The sequence below is a fragment of the Molossus molossus genome, unplaced genomic scaffold, assembly GCF_014108415.1.
Source record: "Molossus molossus isolate mMolMol1 unplaced genomic scaffold, mMolMol1.p scaffold_m16_p_18, whole genome shotgun sequence".
Lineage (NCBI taxonomy): Eukaryota > Metazoa > Chordata > Mammalia > Chiroptera > Molossidae > Molossus > Molossus molossus.
Genome location: NW_023425353.1, coordinates 53,130,984 through 53,155,004, shown reverse-complemented (window position 1 = coordinate 53,155,004; position 24,021 = coordinate 53,130,984). Strand labels below are relative to the sequence as shown.

The following is a 24,021-nucleotide window of genomic DNA, read 5'->3' as shown; positions in this document are numbered from 1 at the left end:
CGTCTAAACTTTCAACTGTATGGTTAAAAGGTTACTCATGTTATTTTTATTCTTTTTAATTTTTTTTTTTTTTTTGATATTTTGTTCAGATAGAGTGGGAGGGAGAGAGAGAGAGAGAAACATCGATGTGAAAGGGACACATCGAGTGGCCGCCACCCGCACAACCCAACCAGGGCCGGGGACAAACTGCAACCGAGGTACATGCCCTTAGCGGGAACCAAACCTGGGTCTCTCAGACCACAGGCCAACGCTCTAACCGCTGAGCCAAACCGGCCAGGGCTAACTTTTTTTTTCTTTACTGATTTTAGAGAAAGAGGAAGGGAGAGGGAGAGAGAGATAGAAACAGCAATGAGAGAGAACATCGATTGGCCGCCTCCTGCATGCCCCCCAGTGGGGATCCGACCCACAACCTGGGCATGTGCCCTGATCGGGAATCGAACCTGCGACCTCTTGGTGCATGGTCACTGCAGAATTTGTAATGGTGACTCCAAGCTCTCTGTCATATGTCTGTTCTCTTGCAGCTCTCTGTTCCTGTCTTTATTATTTCCTTCCTTTATATGAAGCTTAGCTTTTAAAATCCAGCCTCTCTTCTTTTCCAGTATAAATATTCAAGGTTACACATTTCCTTCAGGTACTTCTATAGCTCCATCTCATAAGGTTTAATATGTAATATATTTATTATAGTTTGCTGATAAACATGCTTATTTTGATTTCTCTTTGAACCTTAAAATGTTCAGAAGTGGGTTTTTCTTTTTCTTTTTTAATCCTCACCAGAAGATATTTTTCCATTGATTTTTTTAAGATAGAGTGGGAGGGAGGGGGGAGAGAGAGAGAGAAACACCAGTGTGACAGGAACACATCAATTGGTTGCCTCCCACACAAACGCAGCCAGACTGGGGAATGAACCCAAAACCAAGGTACGTGCCCTTGACTGGGAATTGAGCCCTGCGACACTTTGGTCTGCAGGCCAAAGCTCTAACCACTGAGAAAACCGGCCAGGGCCAGAAGTGGGTCTTTAAATTTTTTTTTTAATCCTTACTCGAGGACATTTCTGCATTTATCCTCAGATAGAGCAGGAGGGAGTGAGGGAGGAAGAGAGAGAAAAAAAAATCAATGTGAGAGAGACATATCAAGTGATCGCCACCCACACAACCCCAATGGGGCCGGGGACAAACTGCAACCGAGGGACGTGCCCTTAGCGGGAACCGAACCCAGGACTCTCTGGTCTGCAGGCTGACGCTCTAACCACTGAGCAAAACCGGCCAGGGCAGGGCTTTTCAATTATTAAACATAAGTATTTGTCTTGTTTGTTGATTTCTAACGTATTTGCATCTATTTAGAGAATATCGTCTGTATGATATCAATCCCTTAAATTTGTTGAACCTAATTTTAGGTAAATACAGGATGGGGCGAAAGTAAGTGTACAGTTGTCAGTATGAAAAAATAATATAATAATTAATAAATAATAATACAAGAATAAACTGCCCTGGCTGGTTTGGCTCAGCGGTTAGAGTGTCAGCCTGCGGTCCACAGAGACCCGGGTTCGGTTCCTGCTAAGGGCATGTACCTTGGCTGCAGTTTGTCCCCGGCCCTGGTTGGTCGTGTGGGTGGCGGCTACTAGATGTGTCCCTTTCACATCAATGTTTCTCTCTCTTCCTCTCTCTCCTTCCCGCTCTGCCCGAGTAAAAAATGGAAAAATGTCCTCGGATGAGGATAAAAAAAAGAATAAACTGTGTTTCACACACACACAACTATAAACCTACTTTTGCCCCACCCTGAACCAATTGGAACAAATACTCCAGGTGTTCTTGAAAAGACTGTAGGTTTTATACATGTTCATTCAATTAAGCTTATCAGTGGGGCTGTTGACATTTTTGTCTCCTTCCTAATGTTTTGCCAGTTTATTCCATTAGTCATTGAGAGAGTTGTTAGGTAGTTCTCTTTGTCATCCTGCCCCCTTTTTGAGGTCACAGTGTTAGGTGTGCAGATTGAGAATTAAAGCTTTCGCATCCTTACGGCTCCAGTAATTACCTCCAGTAATGCTTTTTGCCCTAAAGTCTTGTTTGTCTGATTCAATATAGTTTGCCTGCATTCTTTTGGTTATTATTACCTGGTTTATCTTCCGCAGTGTTTTAATTTCAACCTTTTTAGATCCTTTTTTTTTTTCAATTTGTATTTTTTTTAAATCTAGTTTGAACATTTTTGTCTTTTAACTGGTACATTTATTCATTCTAATTCTGGATATAGATCGGTTAATTTCAACCATCTTATCTTATAATAATCAATGTGTCCACCTTTTCTGTGTTGTTTTCCCTTTATTACTTTCTTTGAATTGTTTGAGTTATTTTTTTTCCTTATTGTACCTTCCCCCATCCCCAGTTTGGAAGTTATTCACTATATTTTTATCCCCTTAGTGGTTATCTATTGAAGTATAAAATATGTACCCCCAAAAAGTGCAACTTGTAAGTATATAGCTCAGTGAATTTATACAGAGCGACCACAGCCCTGTAACTAGCACACAGCACCCAGAAGCCCCCTCACGCTCCTTTCTGGTCATTGACCTTCCATTCCCAGAGTTGACCACTACCCTGGCCTCTGTTACCATAGGTGAGTTTTCCTTATTTTTTAACTTTATATAAATGGGTCCACACAGTGTGTACTCCCATATGTCCAGCTCTCAAAAAAACTTGAACATTCAGTTTTAACTTCTCACAGTTTAAAACTAATCAATATCTTTACTCTCTCCATACTACTGGAATTTTATCTCACATTAACTCAGTTACATCCCTCTTGACTTATATGAGATTGTGTCATGTGTTCTTGTTCTCTGGGACTTAGATTTCTAAATGCATTCTATTCCCCTCTTTCAAAAACAGCCTGGAAGGGATTCTTATTGTTGTTTCAGACATTGTTTGACTGGACTCACACTGTCCTTGTATTCACAAATAGTTCCGCAAATACTTAGCAAGTTCCTTCGACATAATGCCAGGTGCCTTTTGGCTGCTTGGTATATATAGGCCTCCTTGAGAATCAGGTGAAGCGGCCACAAAGATTTTTAAGGCGATGAGAAAGCCATGTAGGATATCCGCGGCCAGAGCAGGCCACGCACAATGCAGCCTGTGAAAAGGTGGGAAGGTGCAGGGCATCTTTAAGGACCAGCAAGGAGGCCAGTGTGGCTAGGGCTCAGGGAGTGAAGGGCAGAGTAGTAGGAGGTGAAGTCGGAGAGATAACGAGGAACTGACCCCATAGGGCGTTAGAGGCCATTGTAAAACTTCGGCCTTTTCTCTGAATGAAACGGGGATTCATTGTAGAGCTGAGCGGAACAGTGGAAGATTACTCCGGTTGCAGTGTTGAGACTGGACTCTGTGAGGCAGGGCAAAGGTAGAAAGAGAAAACCAACGAGAAGGCTGTTGCAGCCATTAGGTCAGAGGGGATGGTGTCTTGTGAAGGTGATGGGGACTGGTTTTAATCAGACTGTCTGATGGCTGCTTCCCCACCCTAGTCGTATACATAAACTCTCGTGGAGTGCTATAAGTCTTTGATTTCATATTTTACATTTAAACGTCGATGTACATGGGGTTTTTGTAGTTGTTAAGACTGAGGTAGAGATTTAACCTGATTCACTTTGTAAGTGACTAGCCTGTTAATCCCATCACCTTTCACTGACTTGTCCAACACTTTGCCACTGATCTGACGTGTGCATTTTGTGACCTACTTAATTTCCTCAAGTATTTAAGCCCTATTTTTGAAGTCTCTTTTATGTCATTGATTTTTCTTTCCTCCTTTTCCTTTATCTTTTTTAATTTTTTTTCTGTATTGATCTGAGAGAGAGAGAAAGGGAGAGGGAGAGAGAGATAGAAACATCAATGAGAGAGAACATCAATTGGCTGCCGCCTGCATGCTCCCCGCTGGGGATCGGGGCTACAACCTGGGCCTGGGCCCTGACCGGGAATCGAGCCAGCGACCTCTTGGTACAAGGGGCGATGCTCAACCAGTGAGCCACACCAGCCGGGCTCTTTGCCCCTTTTCCAATACCAAACTGATTTAATAGTTACCCTTACTTTCTCTTAATGTACAGATAACAGTATCTCCTATTTCACTGTGAACATTAATGCTATGGAACATGCCATGCTAAGGAGCTTGAAGAAAGTGATATAATCAGATATGCCTTTCAGAAAGGGTATGGAGTGAGGCAACCAAAATGAATGTATTTAAATGGGTAAATCCGACCCATGTGGCTCAGTGGTTGAGCGTCGACCCATGCACCAAGAGGTCGCCAGTTCGATTCCCGGTCAGGGCACATGCCAGGTTGTGGGCCCAATCCCCAGTGGGGGAATGCAGAAGGCAGCCAGCCAGTCGATGTTCTCTCTCATCTATGTTTCTTTCTCTCTCTCTCTCCTCCCCTCTCTCTAAAATTAATAAAGAAAAAAAGTATTTTTTAAGAATGAAATAAAAAATGTGAGTAAATAAATGAGTAAAAAAAATTATTACAGTTACAAAACTTTTAAAGATTAAAGTCATCACAAACATCACAAAGCTTAGTAACATGTTTTGGATGTATTAACTGTTTGAAACACCTCTGCCACCCTTTCCTTGCGATTGGCTGCAGGCTGTTCCATGGTGTCTTCGGGTGACAGCCGTGTTTGTGATCTCCTCCAGAGAAAATGGAAATCTGTCCCTTTAGGGTGGCTGATTGAGATTTATGTGTTTATGTTGAACATTTAGAAAAACAGAAAGCTGCTCATTTAGTGACGGATAATGTTATATAACTATTTAGGATTGTTATCACAATCAGGGGAATCTCTCTCAAGTTCTGTAATGTTTAGAAGAAATGTCTACAGGCAGGTTCTGGCCCCATACATTTCAAACCTTGTTTCTCCTCCACCGCTCACACACCTCTGGGGCTGGCTGCCTTGGAGCATGGTCGTACTGCAAGTGAGTCAGCATCTCGGGTGCAGGAATAATCTGTAGGCGATAATGTACCTACTCATGGAAGTGACAGGGAACCATGTAAATAGATTCTATATTCAAATTAAACAAATCCCTTCCTCAACCCCCCTTTGGTTGGATCCCAAAGATGCCTATAGTCACACTGAAGCCTCCTGAAGGAAGAGGGTGAGTGACACAGGAAAGCTGGTGCAGAAAGAGGCAAGGGCCTTAGCCTGCTGTGGTTAAATTATATTGATTTTGCAGATTTTACAAAAACCTATAATCACGAGGACACTGGTAGGACCCTGCCTTGGGGCATTTCTGGATGCAGAGGGTGCGTTAGCAGGCTGCAGGGACATCAGGGAGTCCCTGCTGGAGAGGAAGCAGCAGATTTAAAAAATATTTAGGAAGTAAAATCGATAGGGTTTGGCAATTGACTTAATGCAGATGAGAAGGAATGAGGAGTTATTGATTTGTCCAGGTTACCACCTTCATTGGATAACTGAATGGGTATCGGGCCCAGCAACTAAGATAGAGGATTTCAGAGAGAGCACAGGCTGGGAATGGGGTGGGGGAAGCAAATTCAGTCTGGGGCTCGTTCAATTCAAGATGCCTCTGGTGACATCCTGGGGAGGTGTCTCTCCAGAAGGCACCTCACTTAAGAGTGAAAAGCTCCAGAAAAAAGTCATTAGGACAGGCTCAGATTCTGGGGTCAGCAGTAGAAGTGGAGGCTCAAGTCCAGGGAAGGTTGAGATTGAGCGAGAAGGGCGGTGGGCCATGGAGAACTGAGCAAGAAGGGCAGTGGGCCAAGCAAAAGACAAACCCGGGGATCCCGAGCGTAGAACAAGGGGTCACAGCAAAATAAGTCCACGAAGGACACAGAGTCTTCAGAAATGAATGTAGTTCAATAGCTTATGATAGATTGTAGCTTCACCTCTAGTCATCTTTTCCCCCTTTTCTTTTTGATATTTAAGCTTAGAAGAGAGAACTAAACTACTTTAGAAGTGAGCTCTTCTGAGACTCTGTAGATGGTCAGTTAGCTGGTGTGTTAAATGGTATTCAAACTATTTGCTTGCATCAAGAGAAACAGTGGGATTGTACATACCCCCCATTTATAGCTCTTCCTGCCTCTTTTCTTCCCCAAAGACTTACAAAGTGGAATGCATCTCCTCCTTACTCCATTTATCCATTTCCGGAGCCAGTTGGGGGGTGGGCACTATCTTTCACGGGCGGTGCCTCCCAGGGTGATGATCTCCCGCCGTGAACAAGCCTGTGCTCAGTGGGGAAGCTCCAGGCGGCCCTTCGCTTATGACTCTCGATGGCATGAAAAAGCTGGTGACATTTGCATTTTCTACGGTATTCTCTTTGGTGTGGGTAAACTCAACCAGAAATGGTTAACACTTTGACCTCGAGGATGAACCATGAGACTGTCGGGCACCACCCCTCCTCCACCCCACCCAGTCCTAAAGGGGCAGTGGCGAGTTGATTTTTGTATGCTTTTTTTTTTTTTATCATCACCAGAGGACATTTTTGCATTTATCTTCAGATAGAGCGAGAAGGGAGAGGGGGGAAGAGAGAGAGAGAGAGAGAAACATCGACGTGAAAGGGACACATTGACTGGTTGCCACCCGCATGACCCCAACTGGGGCCGGGAACAAACCACAACCAAGGTACATGCCCCTAGCGGGAACCGAACCCAGGACTCCCTGGTCCGCAGGCTGACGCTCTAACCACTGAGCCAAATCGGCCAGGGCTGATTTTTTTTGTATGCTTTTGAATCAATATAAGACCTAATTTTTAAGAGATATCCATCAAAGATAAGAATCCAAGTGGCTTTTTGGAAGTGGGTTATTCTACAGATATTAATCACGTTATAGTTGAGGACCTTGATCATTGGAGTCGATCTTGGGATTCCTTGAGGTAGTTACTGGGGCTGGGATGGAGGAGACTGGAGTTTTGAGAATGCCGTGGAGATTTTCACTACTTCAAAAGCTTAATGAAGTTTGAAACTTGACTCAAGACCATTCTAGCCCTGGCCGGTTTGGCTCAGCGGTTAGAGTGTCGGCCTGCGGTCCAGAGAGACCCGGGTTCGGTTCCCGCTAAAGGCATGTATCTCGGTTGCAGTTGGTCCCCGGCCCTGGTTGGGTCGTGCGGGTGGCAGCCACTCGATGTGTCCCTTTCACGTTGATGTTTCTCCCTCTCTCTCTCTCTTCCTCTCTCTCCCTCCCACTCTATCTGAACAAAAAAATGAAAAAAGGTCCTTGGGTGAGAATAAAAAAAAAAGACCTTTCTACACTGGCTGACTTTTTTCTTAAGCTGGAATGACATTAGCCCAGTGGATAGACACACGCTCTCTTGCAATCCCTGGTACTGGTGGAAACACAGTGTTTTGTGTTTGATAATTAAGGATAATAAAGTGAATATATTTAATGAATGTTGGTCTTTTAAAGCATTGACTCTGTCCTTGTGGCACTGGTCATCTTCGGTCCACAGACTTGGCTTTTCTAGTCTGTCTTCCAGAGTGATTTGTCTGAAGTGCTGATCTGGTCAGGAAGCTTTCTCTGGCTTGGCCCCCCGTTTTCCTCACGCCTCATCTTTCAGTTCTCCCTTCTTGTTAGTGACTCTCTGGCCTTAAAACGGAGGTACACCAGATTCCTGGACGGGCCGTGCTGTTTCTGCCTCCTGGCTTCTGCACGTGCTGTTCCCTCTGCCTTCATCCATCTAGGAAATGGGAACACCTCAGTTACCTTCGTCTTGGAGCCGTCTCTCTGCAGTTAGTCCATTTGGCTTTTGGTCACCACCTTATAGGGTAGAAATCTTGAATATACTCCTCATAGTGAGTTAATTAACTTGCCTACACACATGTCTCCCTCTCTGTTAGAGGCTGTTCATATCCCCAATGCCAAGCATAGAACCTCACACAAATATGTTTTTAATAAGACTTCGTTACATAATGAATGAAAACATTAGAGATCTTGGGACAAGAAAAGTGGGTCACCGTTGAATCTATGGGATTCCATTAGGAAAAGAGCAACTTCCTAGTGAATTTGTCCAGCTAACTAAGTAGGATAAGAAGCAATATATATATTTTTTAATAAGTTTTTATTGACTTTTTAGAGAGAAACATCGATGTGAGAGAGAGACATGGATCGGCTGCCTCCTGCACGCCCCCTACCGGAGATGGAGCCTGCAACCCAGGCATGTGCTCTGACAGGGAATCAAACCAGGACCTCTCAGTCCATGGGACGACACTCAATCCACTGAGCCACACCAGCTGGGCAAGAAGCAATATTTATGATTAGTCTGAAAATTATGGTGAAAGCACAAATTATTATGGAGAAATAAAGGGTCAGAAGTATAGTGTTTTGGTATACTGTATTTGTCTATTTCTTTTCTGAGACTTTAATTAGTTGGATAGAAGATGCGGATTTTGCTATATGATAATCAGTGAAAAATAACTAAAATTATTAGAAGAAAATGGAAGAGATTGTGGCAAATGGGGTAGAGAGATGGAGACTTAATATTGATATTATAATGAGTTCATGCCACTGATTTAAAAATGAAGATCCGAAAAGCAAGCTAACCAGTAGAGAAACCGAAAATGGTGATATAAGCATGTTGGCAAGAAAGGGAGATACCCAGAATAGTGCAACTGAGCTAAGCTCTCAGGGATTGAAGAAATCAATGATAATATCTTAAATGGATCTAACAAGGTATAACAGATAAGCATATTATTTAGAGACCAAAGGATGCAAAAAATAGGGACAATTAAATGATTTTTAAATGGTTTCCTCTGAAAAATATAAGAAAGTAGTGAGTCAGAAGACTACTGCTTTTCCTTATACTACTCTTTTATCTCTTCTTTTTGAAAAATCACTTTTAAAAAGGTAAGCAAAAAGAAAGGAAAAGAAGGGAAGGAGGGAGAGAGAAAGGAAGGAAGGAAAGATGGAAAAAGGAAGGAAGGAAAGGAGGTTAGGATCCTGAAAGATCTCAGTGCAATCTACTTGGAGAAACCTGATAGACATAGACCTAGGACTTACACCCATATCTCCTGATGCTAATATGTGTGTGTATATACACATATTTAATAGGGTTTTATTTATTTATTTATTTTTAAATCCTCACTTGAGGATATTTTTCCATTTATCTTCGGTTAGAGTGGGAGCAGGGTAGGGGGGAGAGGGAGAGAAACATCAATGTGAGAGAGACACATCGATGGTTGCCTCCCTCACAAACCCAGCCAGGGTTGGGCATCAAACTGCAACCGAAGTACATGCCCTTGACTGGAATCGAATCCGAGACCCTTCAGCCCACAGGCCGACACTCTAACCACTGAGCAAAACCGGCCAGGGCTATTTTATTTTTTAACTTTTCATTTAAGAATAATTTCATAAAAATTTTAAAACTTACATAAAGCTTTCAAGAATAAAAATTGTACAAAGAACACCTGTGTATATTCCTTACCCAGATTCACCGTGTCAACATTTCACTCAATTCACTTCATCATTTATCTTCCTCTTGCCCCCCATTCTGATTTCCAAACTGCTGAAGGATTGCATTTGTCATGACCCTGTATCCCTAAATACTTCAGTATATGTTTCATAAGAATAGGCAGGAATATGCTCTTATATAACCATGGCAATTTAACATCGACACACAGCTTTAATCTACCAGTAAGATTTCTTGTGCAGCCCAGCCAGTGTGGCTCAGTGGTCGAGCATCAATCCATGCACTATAGAGGTGACCAGTTCGATTCCCAGTCAGGGCACATGCCCAGGTTGTGGGCCCAGTCCCCAGTGGGGGGCATGCAGGAGGCAGCCAATCGATGTTTCTATCTCTCTCTCCCTCTCCCCTTTTCTCTCTCTAAAATCGATAAAGAAAAGAAAAAGATTTAATCTACAAATAATATTTGTCCTACTCTAGGCTACCTCCCGTCAGAGGTTGTACCTTTTGTCCCTCTGCCTTTCCAAGACCTCGCTGGCACTGTTTCATCTTTCTTTGACCGTCCTTCGGAAAAATGAATCGTATAGATGTTGCAGAGGGTTTAACAGCTGTTTTTGTTTTCTGTGTTTTTTCACTCTGGTTTCTAGTTTGAAAAAGTACCAGAAGGTCCTGTTCCTCCGTCCACACCGAAGTTTGCATATGGAAAAGTTGCTCTGAAAAAGGTAAGAAAAAAAGTAACAGAATCATTGAAAGTGAGGGAGGGGAATTTAGCAATCATGAGTGAAAGTGTTATGCTGGGGCATCGGTTCGTTATTTTTCTGCGAATTTGTTTTCTGCGAAACCAATGGGGAAGATGATGTTTCTGGGGAAGTGGGGACATGGGAGGTGAGAGGGCGTGTCTGTGTGTCCCAGGGGCCTTCGTGGGAATAACATGCCACCTTGTTGTTATGGCTGGTGAGGTTCTTTTTTTATAATTCACCTTTATCTTAGGGGGTTCTCCAAAGCCACAGACATTTTGATAGGTTGTGGCCCTATATTATCTCAAAATCATGTCCTAATTTTTATGGTCTGTAGTTTATATGGTAAATGAGACATGGGAGCGGGGGAGCTAGAAATCAATCATAAATAAGAGTTACGGACATTTTATTCTAGGGAAAGAGAAAAAGAAGAGAGATTACGTTTAATGGTCAGGGAGTGATGTAAGCCAAAGTCAGTTTGTTTTGATCATCTCTGTCTTCAGGTTTTCCCCTTTTATAATCCCTAACTCCCACATGTGTTAACTCACAAGAAAGAGAAAAAGAAAAGAAAAGAACGATTGCATATTTCTTAAGAATCTTGATATTCTAAAATAGCATCATGAGTTTTTATCTTTAAGCAAAATGCCAAACATGACTGTATGATTTTTCCATTCATGAAGCCCTTCGATATTACGGTTGGTTGAGTTCTTGTCACTTTTTCCGCTGTGTCAGATACGTGTGCTACATTCTGCAGAGATCGCAGCTGGTCTCTCTGCCTGATAGGCATCTTTCTTTAGATTAATCAAACTTTAGTCACACTTGCAAAGGGAGAGTCTTCGACTCCTTCACTGTTATTGCTACTTGAGGAAAAGTTGGTTTGTTGGGGTTCGAGTGGCGAAGACTTGATACAACAGAAAACGACTGCACATGTTTAATGCAGCATTGCTCAAACAAACCTAGCTTACCACCCAAAAGCAGGTTCTGTTTACTGTGAAAGAGAATGGTGTGAGCAGAAACGGCTTTTCCTTGTGAACTAATGCAGTGGAAGGGAGCGAACCAGCATCTAATTGAATGACAGTTATATGGAACGCGGTTGCATAGGCTGAAACCTTTCACCGTGAGTTGAGATGTCCAAGTGGGAAAGCGTCCATGTGAGTAGCTGAATGGACAGAATTGTACTTAAGACTTTTTCCTCGTTGCTCACATCAGGAAGGTAACCATGGAAAGTGCTTATAACATTCCTAACCAGTGTCGCGTCATGGAAAGCCCAGGGTTTGGAGCCAAACCTAACGGCGAATCCTGGCTCTGCCACTGCCCAAGCGAGCTTGTCCGGGTCCCTGACTTGGGGACAGCGATGCCTGCCTCACTGGGTAATTGTGAGGATTCGATGAGGGGTATGTGTAAAGCTCTGTCTTCCCTGCAAGTTGCTAGGCAGCCAGTGTTGGGTAGCGGTTATTGTTGTTACTGCACCAGAATAAGCCAGAGTAAGCATCCTGTGTTGCAGGAATACACCATCGTTTGGATTGAATGTGTGTATTTGTTGAATGGTTCCTAGGTCCTGGGCATTGGGGGTGAGCACGGCACAGACCCAGCCCTTACGGAGCTGACAGTCTGGCAGAGGAACACAACTGGCAAATGGTATAGGCGTGGGAGATGTCTGTGGACAAATTCAGAGGGCGTAGTCACAGTTACTTCATTCGGGGGTGTGGGGGAAGGCTGGGGAGGAGGCAGCCTCTGGGCCTTGGTTTCCCTTTATTTTAAGGGTCTTTTCTATACAGGAGGTTGTATTTGCAAGCAGGCGTGTTTGAAACTCCTTACCACAAATTATTTTTCATCAAAAGTTAGGGAACTGCTAGAGGTGATTGAAGGTGGCTGGAGAGCAGGATTGAGTGGAATTTGAACCATTTGGGTTTATTTAGGGGTTTGGTCAGCTCCATTACTAACTCTGATAATTTGCAAATGATGTTCTTGACTCCGAGGACCAAGGAGGGGGGACCGTGAGTGATGGTGCTTTTGTTTCTTTTCAGTTAAAGACAGTGGAGGAATCTCTGAATGTTCTGTGTCCCACGGGGCCTATAAAAAGCCTTTATCCCTTGACATTTATCCAGGTGAAACAGGTAGGCCTTCAAAGGTAATGCTTCACCTTTGTTCTACTTGCAAAAATGTGCTTTTTGTCCTTTTTTGTCCTATCTTGCAGTGTCTGTTCTGAACACAGGGACCAAAATAGTAAGCAGACAAATCAGACCCCAGCTAACCTAGTGGTGGATTTCCAGGCGCTCTGTAGCTTTAATATTGCACATTTAGGCTGATCTTTCCTGTTGTCCCCCCATTTCTTATCTCTCAAATAAGTTGTAGCTTAACCTGTTTCCATATGATTCTGTACAAGCTATAAATTGAGTACACATCTGATTTCATTGATCTTTATTACTAGGTCCCAGTGGAAAAAAACACTATTTTTGTACTCAAAAATGACGATTTAGTTATTTGTCCTTAAGTTAGCTCAAGGGTAGAAGGACTGTGTTCCTACTAGATTAGGTTCTTAGAGATTCTTTTTCCTGCTTTTGAAGAAGAGAGAAAACAGGCACATCGTGTGTGTGTGTGTGTGTGTGTGTGTGTGTGTGTGTGTCTGATTTCTAGGTGCTTCCCCATCTTTAATTTAAGAGCTTTCCCAACATTTTTATTTTGGAAAATTTTAAATGTAAGAGTTGCAAGAATAGTACAACCAACACTCATAATGTGGCTTCCACCGAGACTCGCCAAGTGTTAACATTTGTTTACTTGCTCCATGTTCCTGTGTGTGTATCAATTGCTGTGGTTTTGGTTTTGGTTTTTTTTTTTACCATTTGAATTAGTTGTCAGCATCTATCTTTTAAGAAGAAGCAGAGTATCCTGCATGACACAATAGCATGGTCACACTTAGGCCATTTGACGTTGATGCAATCCAGTTATCTAATATCCATTCCGTAGCCGGATATCCCAGTGCTTGGTTATTCCAGTAACGTCCTTTGTAGCTTGACTCTTTCAATCCAGTTTCCAGTCCGTGATCATACATCACATTTAATGACAATGTCTCTTTCCTCTGAAGCTGTTCCTGAGTCTTTTCTCTCTCTCTCGTGACATGAACACTTCCGAAGAGTTCGGACCAGCTGTTTGGCAGACTGCCCCTCACTGATTAGATTCAGTAAAACATTTTGGCACAAACAAGACAAAGGTGATGTGTCCTCGGGGTCCTGTGAGGTCAGCCATGTTAAGTTGGATCAGTCAGTCAGGATTTCAGCCCCATTTTTGAATGGGCTCCTCCTCTCTGCCTTTCTGTAGAGACTGCCTTCTGGGAGGCGTCCCAACAATCAGGTGATAGAGTAGTCGCACATCTGATCTTAGTTTAGTGTGTTTTGCCTCCACTTACTATTCCTACACTTATAACATTTCACAAGTTTCACAGGGATGTTCTCTTTTTGTTAATTTATTTTTTTATCCTCACCTTAGGACATTTTTGCATTTATTTTCAGATATAGCAGGAGGGAGAGAGGGAGGAAGAGAGAGAGAGAAACATCAACGTGAGAGAGACACACTGAGTGGCCACCACCCACACAACCCCAACCAGAGCTGGGGACATACTGCAACCAAGGTACATGCCCTTAATGGGAATTGAAGCCGGGCCTCTCTGGTCCACGGGCCAACGCTCTAACCGCTGAGCCAAACTGGCCAGGGCCACAAGGATGTTTTACAAGGGACTGTTTTTACACTTGGGAAATTTTACAAGAATGTTTTAGTCCAACAACTCTGGTGTATGATAAATAAGATGAATGAGTCCCCCCACTCCCTACTGTTTCATGAGCACCGAGCAGAGTTATTTCTGTCGTCGGAGCATGCACTGGCTGAATGTGACGTCTTCAGCTATGAAATGGGACATGCCTTCTCCCGCGGGCGGGGTCGTGGAGCGCATCAGAGAGGTCACAGCCACTAGAGCAGCCGGAGCCTGGGAACTGAATTCCAGGTTCATGTACAGACGCTCACAGTCTTTGCTCTCTCTCAGGCCCCTCTGCTTTCTGATCCTTGACCAAGGCAGGGCTCTTGGGTTGGATGTGGTTCCCTGAGCCCCGGTTGTTTCGAGTCTGGGGCAAACCCACAAGATGTTTATTTTCAATGAAACCCATGGAGGACACACCTGCAGGGAGTGGGGTGCAGCCCTGGTACACCCCTGCCCCCAACCTCGGAGGCCTCAACTACACCCTTGCAGGGAGCATCACAGCCTTTCTCAAAGTTTTCCTCAGCCTCTGAGTTAAGACTTACCATTTGGCCCTGGCCGGTTTGGCTCAGCGGTTAAAGCATCAGCCTGAGGTCCAGAGAGACCTGGGTTTGGTTCCTGCTAAGGGCATGTACCTCAGTGGCAGTTTGTCCCTGGCTTTGGTTGGTCGTGCGGGTGGCAGCCACTCGATGTGTCCCTTTCACATTGATGTTTCTCTCTTTTCCTCTCTCTCCTTCCCGCTCTATCTGAACAAAAAATGAAAAAATATCCTCGGGTAAGGATAAAAAAAGGACTTACCATTTGGGTTACTTTCAAAAGAACCAAACAAAACAAGAGGCAGATGGAGACTTGGGGTCGGGGAGGAAGCCATCCCGAGCTTGAAGGCTCAGTGGCGACACCAGTGTCATTTCTTGAGCTCAGCCCTTTCCTGCAGCACAGGGACATGGGTTAACATTCTTTCCGGCTCCTCTAAATCCCCTTTCCACTTGCCTTCCTTGCTTTCCGGGCCCCAGCAGGGAGGAACGTTTTCTCTGGTCCATGAAGGATTCAGAGCTGGATTCTTTCCACTGACTTAGGTTTCGGTCCAGCTCACCCTGGCTGACGTCCACAGCAGGAGGGCCACTCGAGGCTGTGGATGCTGGTGCTGCCCAGGCTGGCTGCCCGGAGCCCCCTTTCGCAGCAGGGACACCGGCACCTAAAAGTCTTTTCTGACTTAGCAGCAGGTTACACCCCCGCCCTCGCTGGCTCCGCTTCCCCCACTCCTCCACCTGAAACAGTTTCTGGTTGACTCTTGTTTTGCATGTTCGAGCCGATCGAGCCCAAGGCCAGGGAGAATGTTTTACCGAACATTCTGGGCTTTGTTTTCCGTGTTTGTCTTTTTTGTTTGTTTCCTTGTTTTGTTTGTTGAGGTGACATAAACAACCTTTGATACATGCGATTAGATCCCCTTTGGTGATTCAGGGCCCCATTTCCTCCCATGGGAAAAGGATGTTTGACAGAACGCCCTTCGGGGTTATGGTAGTTATTCCACGATCGAGAACCTGAAGCCAGTTCCCCTCTTTCAGACTGAATTTTTCCCAGAGGCCGAGGGAGCATTTCATTCCTTACGGTTTCAGAAACATCACTTCCACCCAGATCGAGGGTGACCAAGTTCTCTTAACACAAAGGGCAAAAGGAATGACTTCTTCTTGCATCCTTTTCTAACCAGTATTTTGGGTTTGTGCTGTACCGAACAACACTTCCTGAAGACTGCAGCGACCCAACGCCCCTCTCTGCACCCTTCGGTGGGGTCCACGACCGGGCCTACGTCTCCGTGGATGGGGTAAGAATCGTCTCTGACTGTAGCTCTGCACTTGGTAACATGGTGTTCGAGACCTCGGCCCACCCTTCTGACCTCAGACTCTGCCCCTCCTATGGTCCCTTAGCTGTACCCCTCATTTGCTAACATGGCCTCGCTCATGCTCCATCCGCCTGGAATCACCCTCTCATCTTAACCTGCTCAAGGCCCCGCCTTCTCCAAAAACTTTCTGGTCTCCCCATTCTGAGGCCATCCTTTCTGACTGATCACCACATGTCACCCATGTCGTCTTGGCTCTTTGAGGACAGGGTCCCTTTTGTACATGCCAGAGCAGTGACTCATTTATGAAAAATTATATTCTGAAGGATCGTTCATGATAATTATAGCTAAAATCCACAAAGAACTTTGTTTCAGAACAAAGTAAGGATACGTGTTAGGATTTCCATTCTCTCAATGAAATATACATGTGAAAGAATACCTAAGGAGATGTTCCTAACCAAGAAAATTTGTTCAGAAATTTTTAATTAAAATATTTTCATTCTATTATCATTAGTGGTTCTTTCCCCCCAGTGGGAACAAGTTTCTAAGATACTATGTGTATACTGATGGCAATGGTGTCTTGGATTTCAAATTAGGAGTTGAGTTAGTGAATTATGGTCAGTAGCATTAATTTTTTTCTTTAAATCTCATCTTTTAAAATATTAAGAATATATTGCTGCTAAAAGGCCTGTTGTTTTTGTTCATCCTATTTTGTCATTTTATTGGTTAATGCATTATATCAGGTGTTTTGAGATGAGAATACTCCACCTCATTTGCTGATTTTTATCTCGTTTATCTGATTTTGTCTCAGCTCACGGTGTTGTTTAGAAGCTACTTTTTTATGACTACCTTTTGCACCGCGAGAACACAAGGAGGTTCCTGGGATAGGAATCCTCCCCTGGCATTTTTTGCCTCCACTCCCCTCCTATTAAAAATAGACACGAAGCAAAACATTCCAGAGCAGAGGAAACTGGTCTAGACCTTTCCTTGCACACCACTGCCTGGCAACTTTCTTGTTTGGAAAGCAATGATTAGAGGAAGTTGGCCACCTGGCCGGTGACATGGACGTAGGGGCCATCAAAACATTTCCTCCCAAGCCTGGTGACACTTCAAGGCAGTAAAATGAGTGCTGAATTTCCAGAGCGAGCTGCCTCTCTGCTGGGCTTCTCGCCTTCGGTAACTCTCACTTGGCATTGAACCCACAGGTCCCCCAGGGAGTCCTTGACCGAAGCTTTTTGACCACTCTGAACATAACCGGGAGAGCTGGAGCCACTCTGGACCTTCTGGTGGAGAACATGGGACGTGTGAACTATGGCCATTATATCAAGGATTATAAGGTAGGCCCAGCCTCGCTGTCACGAGTGAGGTCGAAGGTTGGCAGGACTGTGCCCAAGCCACCCGAGAAAGTTTCTGTAAATCTATTTAAAAACGTTCATGCGTAATCTTTCCCTCCAGCTCTGTTAACAAGGAAGCAATTCTTAAAATGTAAGCACACACACTTTGGCCCTGGCAGGTGTGGCTCAGTTGGTTGGGCATTGTCCTGTGCACCGAAAGGTCACCGGTTTGATTCCCGGTCAGGGCACACGCCCGGGTTGTGGGCTCAATCCCTGGTAGGGGGCGTGCAGGAGGCAGCGGATCTGTGCTTCATCTCACATCGATGTTTCTCGCAAAAAAAAAAAAAAAAAATCAATTCCAAGTCCTTTTTTTACCAAAAAACGCGCTCACCCTTTGTCAAACTGGATGAGTGAACCTACCTTGATTTGTTTTGCAACTTAGAAGTTGGGTTATTTTGAAGACCTGTTTTCCTCTGCAGGTGATGAGCTTTGCAGACAGAACCCTTCCCTTGCGTTTGAGTTCAGTCGAACTGTAGAAAGAAACAGAAGAAGGAAACCACTCCACTGTGCTTTTCCTTTGCTTACAAAACCCACCTAATTCTCGAAAGGCACTCCCTTGCCAACAAAGCCAGCTTAGCGCTGGGTTTGCTCTGTTTCCTGGGTGTGGGCAGTCCATGACACTCTTGACCCGTGCGAAGCCTTGGTGCATGGCCTCTCGCCCCTGTTGGTTCCTCTGTGCCCAGGCGTGTCGTCCAAATATGTTTTTCTCACACGCATATTTTTAGATCATGACTCTACAAACGTTTGTTAATCTCATACTCTGAAGTGCTTCAGGGGGTGCAAAGATGTTGAGGTAGATTCTGTGCTACCTCACTGTCTGCAAGAGGAGAGAAGGCCTGCACCCAGGGAATTACAGCACCACGCAGGCTAGGACAGGACAGGTGTCTGGGGCTCCCTCCTGTCCCTCTGCGTGGCAGCTCGCAGGGAAGGCAATTATAGCCTTCGGAATGCCCATGCTGGGGCCACCTTTGTCTCCAACAGAAATGTCCCTGTTACAGGCTGTTATTGGTGGCCCTCCTGCCTGGCTCTCATCAGCCACGCTGACACGTGGAGGGACCCGGATGCCTATGTAGTCTCTGGGTCCCCAGTACCCAATGGAGAGCCTGGCACACAGGTGCCTAGTTAATATTCATTGAATTACTAGATGAGCCATTGAGCCTTGCTATTGAGTGATGTCTGAGACAAACTTGGGGTCTCACGAGGAATGAAGGTGTTCTCCCGCATGAAAGGCCACGAAGGGGACGTTAGAGGACCTGTGAGCAGAGGCTTCAATGCGGTGTCCGGTGCCATGGACACCCGCCCCCTGCCCCGGCTGGGCACATAGAGCAACGTCAGCGTACACATCCGAGGTTCACCAGCACCATCACTTTGTATGTCTTTACGATTCAGTGGCCACCTTACCCAGAGTCAACCATGGTCCAAAAACATTAAACAGAAAATTCCAGAAACAATTTCAGGTTTAAATTGCATACTGTTCTGAGTAGTGTGATGAAATCTCGTGCTGTCTTGCTCCATCCTGCCGGAAAGTGGGTCATCCCTTTGTCCAGCATCTCCACACTGTGTAGCCCGCAGCTCCTTAGCCATGGAGTAGCTGTCTCGGTCACCAGATCCACTATGGTAGTACTGCAGTGCTTTCGTTCCAGTAACCCTCATTTTACTTAATAATGGCCCCGAAGCACCAAAGTACTGATGCTGGCGATTCAGATGTGCCAAAGGCTCTAAAGTGCTTCCTTTAAGTGAAAAGGAGAAAACACAGTATATGCAGGGTTCAGTGCTACCCGCGGTCTCAGGCATCCACTGGGGATCTTGGAACAGATGCCCCACAGATAAGAGAGAAAGACTGTGTCGAAGTATTCTCGTGTATATTGTCTCAGTTCGTCCTTACAACGGGTGAGTGGACTCGGGTGTGATCACCCTTGTGTGTGACGCTGAGGAGCGCAAGGTGAAGACTTGCCTGCTCGGGGTTACGTGTCAGGGGCAGAGTCTGTCCCTCCCTCCTCTCCGGAGGGCTGCGCCTTCTGTTGCGTTCCTCAGATTCCCCCTTGTCTTCCATTCTAGCAATGACTCTGAAGCCAACACTGAAAATTGGGAATTTGAGGTTAAAAGCGCTAGTAGCTCAACCCCCTTTCTGCAGAGGCAGAACTCTGGGCTCTGTGGGGACATCCTGGCCTGCAGAGGAGAGAGAAAGCTGTGGTTTGGGAAATGTACCTCTTCCCAAGGAGAGGTGATTCCTCCTAAGCCAGATCTGTGTCACATACTGTTCGAGGCTCATTTACTCTTTTTTTTAAATATGTTTTTTCATTGATTTTGTTTTAGAGAGAAAGGAAGAGAGAGAGATAGAAACATAGATGTGAGAGAGAAACAGCAATTGGCTGACCCTTGCACGCTGCCCCCTGGGGATCGAGCCCGCAGCTCAGGCACGTGCTCTGACTGGGAATCGAACCAGAACCTCTCGGTCTGTGGGACCACGCTCAAACCACTGAGGCTGGGCAAGGCTCATTCATTCTTGTGTTTCACATCCCAGTTTGCTCTCCCAGGAATTCAGGGCTGGAATGCAGACACACTTAAAACCGCTTCCTTCCCACCCCAGCTCATTGCCCTGTTTATCCTTTGCAGGGTCTGATTTCTAACCTGACCCTGAACTCCAGTATCCTCACCAACTGGATGATCTTCCCCCTGGACACTGAGAATGCAGTGTGCCACCTGGAGGGCTGGCAGGCCAATCCCAGAAGCTGCCGTCGGGAAGCCTGTGCCCACAGCTCGTCTAACTATACACTCCCGGCCTTTTATGTGGGAAACTTCTCCATTCCCAGTGGAATCCCAGACTTGCCCCAGGACACCTTTATTCAGTTTCCTGGATGGACCAAGGTATGTGTCTTCGTAGAAAGTGTTTGAACTCAAGCCTCAAACACCTGGTTTTTAGTGTTTGCAAAGAAAGCAAAAACTGCTCGTGAGATGCCACGTGGCGGTTGGGGGAGCGGAGGACTCTCTGTGTTAGCTGACCCTTTCCTCGGGAGCGGGACCATAGCAGATCTGCAGGGGTTCAATGGCCAGCTTGAGGTGGCACCTTCTACCCCATTTTCATTGGCTGACAACTTCCTTTAGTGAATGACAGCTGTTCTGCTTCCTCTAAGAAAACTTGTGCCCCTTTGGGTACTGATCATGAGGGGTACTTCCTCTTTATTCTGAAGAAAATCTGGCCCGGGCAAGGGGGTGAATCTCTGGGAGAGTTCTTTTGTCCGTGCCTAACTTTGTGCCCCCAGAACACCCCACCTTCACGCAGCCGCATGCCCTGGGGCATCGACCTTCGTCTGCAGGATCCTCGACCCTTTCTTGGCCTTTCTACCACCCAGTCACTCTCCTTTATTCTTGGAAGACAGTAGTACGTCTTCACTGGCGTTTTCTCCACTTCAGGTTCTGTTTTCGTCTTCGGTAACTTTGCCATCACTCAGTTACTCATTCAACAGAGTCTTTTTCAGTGGCTCCTCTATGTGAAGCTCTGTGGGGCACTGGGCATATAACAACAGGGTGGGACAGACGTCGGTTTACTATTGTGAGTATGTGAAACTGAGTTTTTCTTTGTGTATTATTGTGTATTCGTTATTGTATCATTTTCCATACACACAACTGTGAACCTACTTTCACCCCACCCTGTATGTAAAACCAGATATGGCCCTGCCCTCATGGAGCGTACAGTCCATTCGAGGAGGACAACCGGATTATACAATAACCCAAATTCAGTGGTAAAACCGTAGCTGCAGTAGGTGCTAAGAAGAGATCAGGGGCCCTGGCCAGTTTGGCTCAGTGGTTGAGCATCGGCCTGCGGACCAGAGTCCCGGGTTCGGTTCCCGCTAGGGGTACGTACCACCAAAGAAAAAAAAAAAAGAAAGAAGAGACCAGGGGATTTGATAATAACTGGGGCATTTGACCTTGTCAGGGAGGTCGGGAAAGCCTTACCTGCGGAAGTGATGCTCGAGAGAGATGAAGGAGAAGTAACAATTAACGTGGCAAAAGGGGAAGGGGAGCGTGTTCCAGGCAGAGGGGGTAACATGTGCAAAGGCTTAGCGGGAGAGTGGCGAGTGTGAGGAAGGACCCCACTGTATGAAACACGGGGAAAAGGGAGGGTGGTTCAGAGAAGAGTCTAGAAAGAGGGTAGAGACCAGGTTGGAATAGGCCAATTAAGTCACACTGAAGTTTTGTCTTTATGTTGAGAGCCACTGAAGCGGGAGAGTGACATGACATGACTGTGATGTAACAAGCCTCTCTGCCCCCAGTCTGCAGAACGGCTTGGGTGGTGTGTGTGAGTCCAGGGAAACTCTAGGAGGTTCGTAGTCTCCCTGAGAGAATGGCATGGTAGGAGCCAAGAGGGAGATGACATCAGCTATTCAAGAAATGTCTGAGGTTAAATCAGTAAGATGTAATGAAGGGTTGGATGTGGGGGTTTAAAGATGACTCTTAGGTTCCAGACTTGCAGCTGGACAGATGGTACCATTTACCGAAAGGAGAAATTTCAGAAGAGGACCTGGACTGGGTCGGTGAGATGAGTTTGGATGTGGACACACTGTGTTTGAGAAGCTCTGGGAAGATCCTGGAGGAGAGCTATTGGATCCAAAGGCTAGAAATTCAGAGGAGGGATCTGGGCTGGACACATACAAACAAGGTCATTTGTGTATGGGTGGTCATTGAAAATGTGGGATGGATGAGGTCCTCTAAAAAGAGAGGTGTGGCTCAGTGGTTGAGCATCGACCCATGCACCAACAGGTCACCGGTTTGACTCCCGATCAGGGCACATGCCCAGGTTGTGGGCCCGATCCCCAGTGGGGGGCATGCAGGAGGCAGCCAATCGATGTTCTCTCTCATCAATGTTTCTATCTCTCTCTCTCTCTCTCTCCCTTCCTCTCTCTAAAATCAATAAAGAAAAAAAATTTTTTTCTTAAAAAGAGGATGCAGAAGGAGAAAAGAGGATCTGAGACTGATCTTTGAGAGGCACAAACATGACAGAGAGTTAGGGGGGAGACCAGAGAAGTAGGGGGAACATCGGCATCTATGATGCCGAGAGGACAAGTGGAATTGCTGGCTGAGCAACAGGAGGCCCCTGGGACCTTCAGTCAGTGCTGTGCCAATGGACGGGAGCATCTGCAAGCCGACTGCATTCTCTTGAGGGTGTAGGCCAAGGAAATGAACGCACGAACAGGAGTATGGGTACTTCTTTCTGAAAAGTTGGACTGAAAAAGAAAAATTAAAAAATATGTTAGTAGCTGGGAGAGAAGAGGGCAAAAGGTGTGCATAGAGTGTATTTAGTAAACGCCTTTTTATATTTTTTGCTTTTTACATATTTATAGAAATATTTTTTATTACCCTTCTGTTTCAGTATTTTCTAATTTCCCTCTTATTTCTTCTTGACCTATAGATTATTTAGAAATGTGTTGTTTAATTTTTGTATATTGCTGGGTTTTGTTCTTTTTAACATCTTGGCTATAATAATAGAAGTTAGCCCATAACAAATGTTGGCAAGGAAGTAGAGAAATGGGAACTACACTTTGGAACACGATTTGAAAGTTTCTTCAGGTGTTAAATATAGAATTACCGCCCGGCCGGTGTGGCTCAATGGTTGAGTATCGACCCACGCACCAAGAGGTCACCAGTTGGATTCCCGGTCAGGGCACATGCCCAGGTTGTGGGCTCAATCCCCAGTGGGGGGCATGCAGGAGGCGGCCAGTTGATGTTCTCTCTCATCGATGTTTCCATCTCTCTCTCCCTCTCCCTCCCTCTCTCTAAAATCAATAAAGAAAAAAATTTTTTTAAACAAACATATATACACACACACACACACACACATATATATATGTGTGTGTGTATAATTTTCATTGGACTCAGCAATTCCACTCCTAGGTATATACTCAAGAGAAATGAAAACATCCACCCAAAGACTTAAATGTGAATATTCACAGTGGCATTATTCATAATAACCAAAAACTAGAAATAATTCAAATGTCCATCAACTAATAAATGGATAAATAATGTATTCCGTAGAATGAAATAGTATTTCACCATAAAAAGAAACAGGCTACGGATAAATCTGAAAGCCATTATGCTAAATAAAAGAAGCCAGGTATAAAAGACCACATGATTCCATTGACATGACCTGTTCGGAATAGGCAGACCTGTAGACAGAAGTAGATTGATGGTTGCCAGGAGCTGATGATGGGAATGGGAGTAACTGCATGGGTGTGGGGTTTCTTTTTTTGAGGTGATGGAAATATTCCAGAATTAAATTGTGGTGATAATTTCACAATCTTCTCACATGTATTGAGCCCTGTTTTATGGCCCAGCACATGGTCTACTTGGCGAGCATAGCTCTGGGATTTTAAGCTCTCGTATCCTCTCTCTGGCCACATGTTTCTATCCTCCAAACTCTCATGCCTCCCAAGCCTGCTCTTGGATTTTACTGATGACCCGAAACTTTCTTCCGTTAGGCTGCAGTTTCCTTCTACCCAGCCCAGACAGCACCGCTATCCTGTTTTAAGAGCCATCAGTCCACTGGCCCCTTGTCTCCTTGTTCATCCTCCATCTTGAGTGAGTCTACCATTGGCCTTTGCTGGTCCACCAGTAATGGGTACTGTTGGGGGACCTCTCCAGCGCATTCATCAGGGCTTCTGGAAGCTCTCAACTTGGCCAGAAGTCCTGGCTGTCGTCTTCCCCGTCCTCAGCTGGCCTTTCTGACCTTCACCGCTGTTCTTGGGCCACCTTGTTCTCCCTCCCACCTCCTCTGCTGAGGACTCACCCCGACTGCTATCAGGTGTAACTCCTTTGTTCCCTCAGCTTCCTGTCAGACTTATCTCTCTGCCTCCACCCTCACTTCCTGCCTACTGGCCTCTAGGAGGAAGTCTAGGTCTGAATCCCCTCCCCACCTTCTTCCTCCAGGCCGAGACC

At 45.3% G+C, this 24,021-nt stretch overlaps 1 protein-coding gene across 2 annotated transcripts in view; it reads left to right on the top strand.

The window, feature by feature from the left end:
• Nucleotides 1-24,021, top strand: part of GLB1 (galactosidase beta 1) — a 74,193-nt gene that overhangs the window by 37,916 nt on the left and 12,256 nt on the right. For both annotated transcript variants that reach the window (XM_036266419.1, XM_036266420.1), the window contains 5 exons: nucleotides 10,020-10,094; nucleotides 12,137-12,226; nucleotides 15,566-15,679; nucleotides 16,900-17,031; nucleotides 19,705-19,956. In XM_036266419.1, the coding sequence (XP_036122312.1) occupies nucleotides 10,020-10,094; nucleotides 12,137-12,226; nucleotides 15,566-15,679; nucleotides 16,900-17,031; nucleotides 19,705-19,956 (663 nt within the window). The remainder of the gene's footprint in view (nucleotides 1-10,019; nucleotides 10,095-12,136; nucleotides 12,227-15,565; nucleotides 15,680-16,899; nucleotides 17,032-19,704; nucleotides 19,957-24,021) is intronic.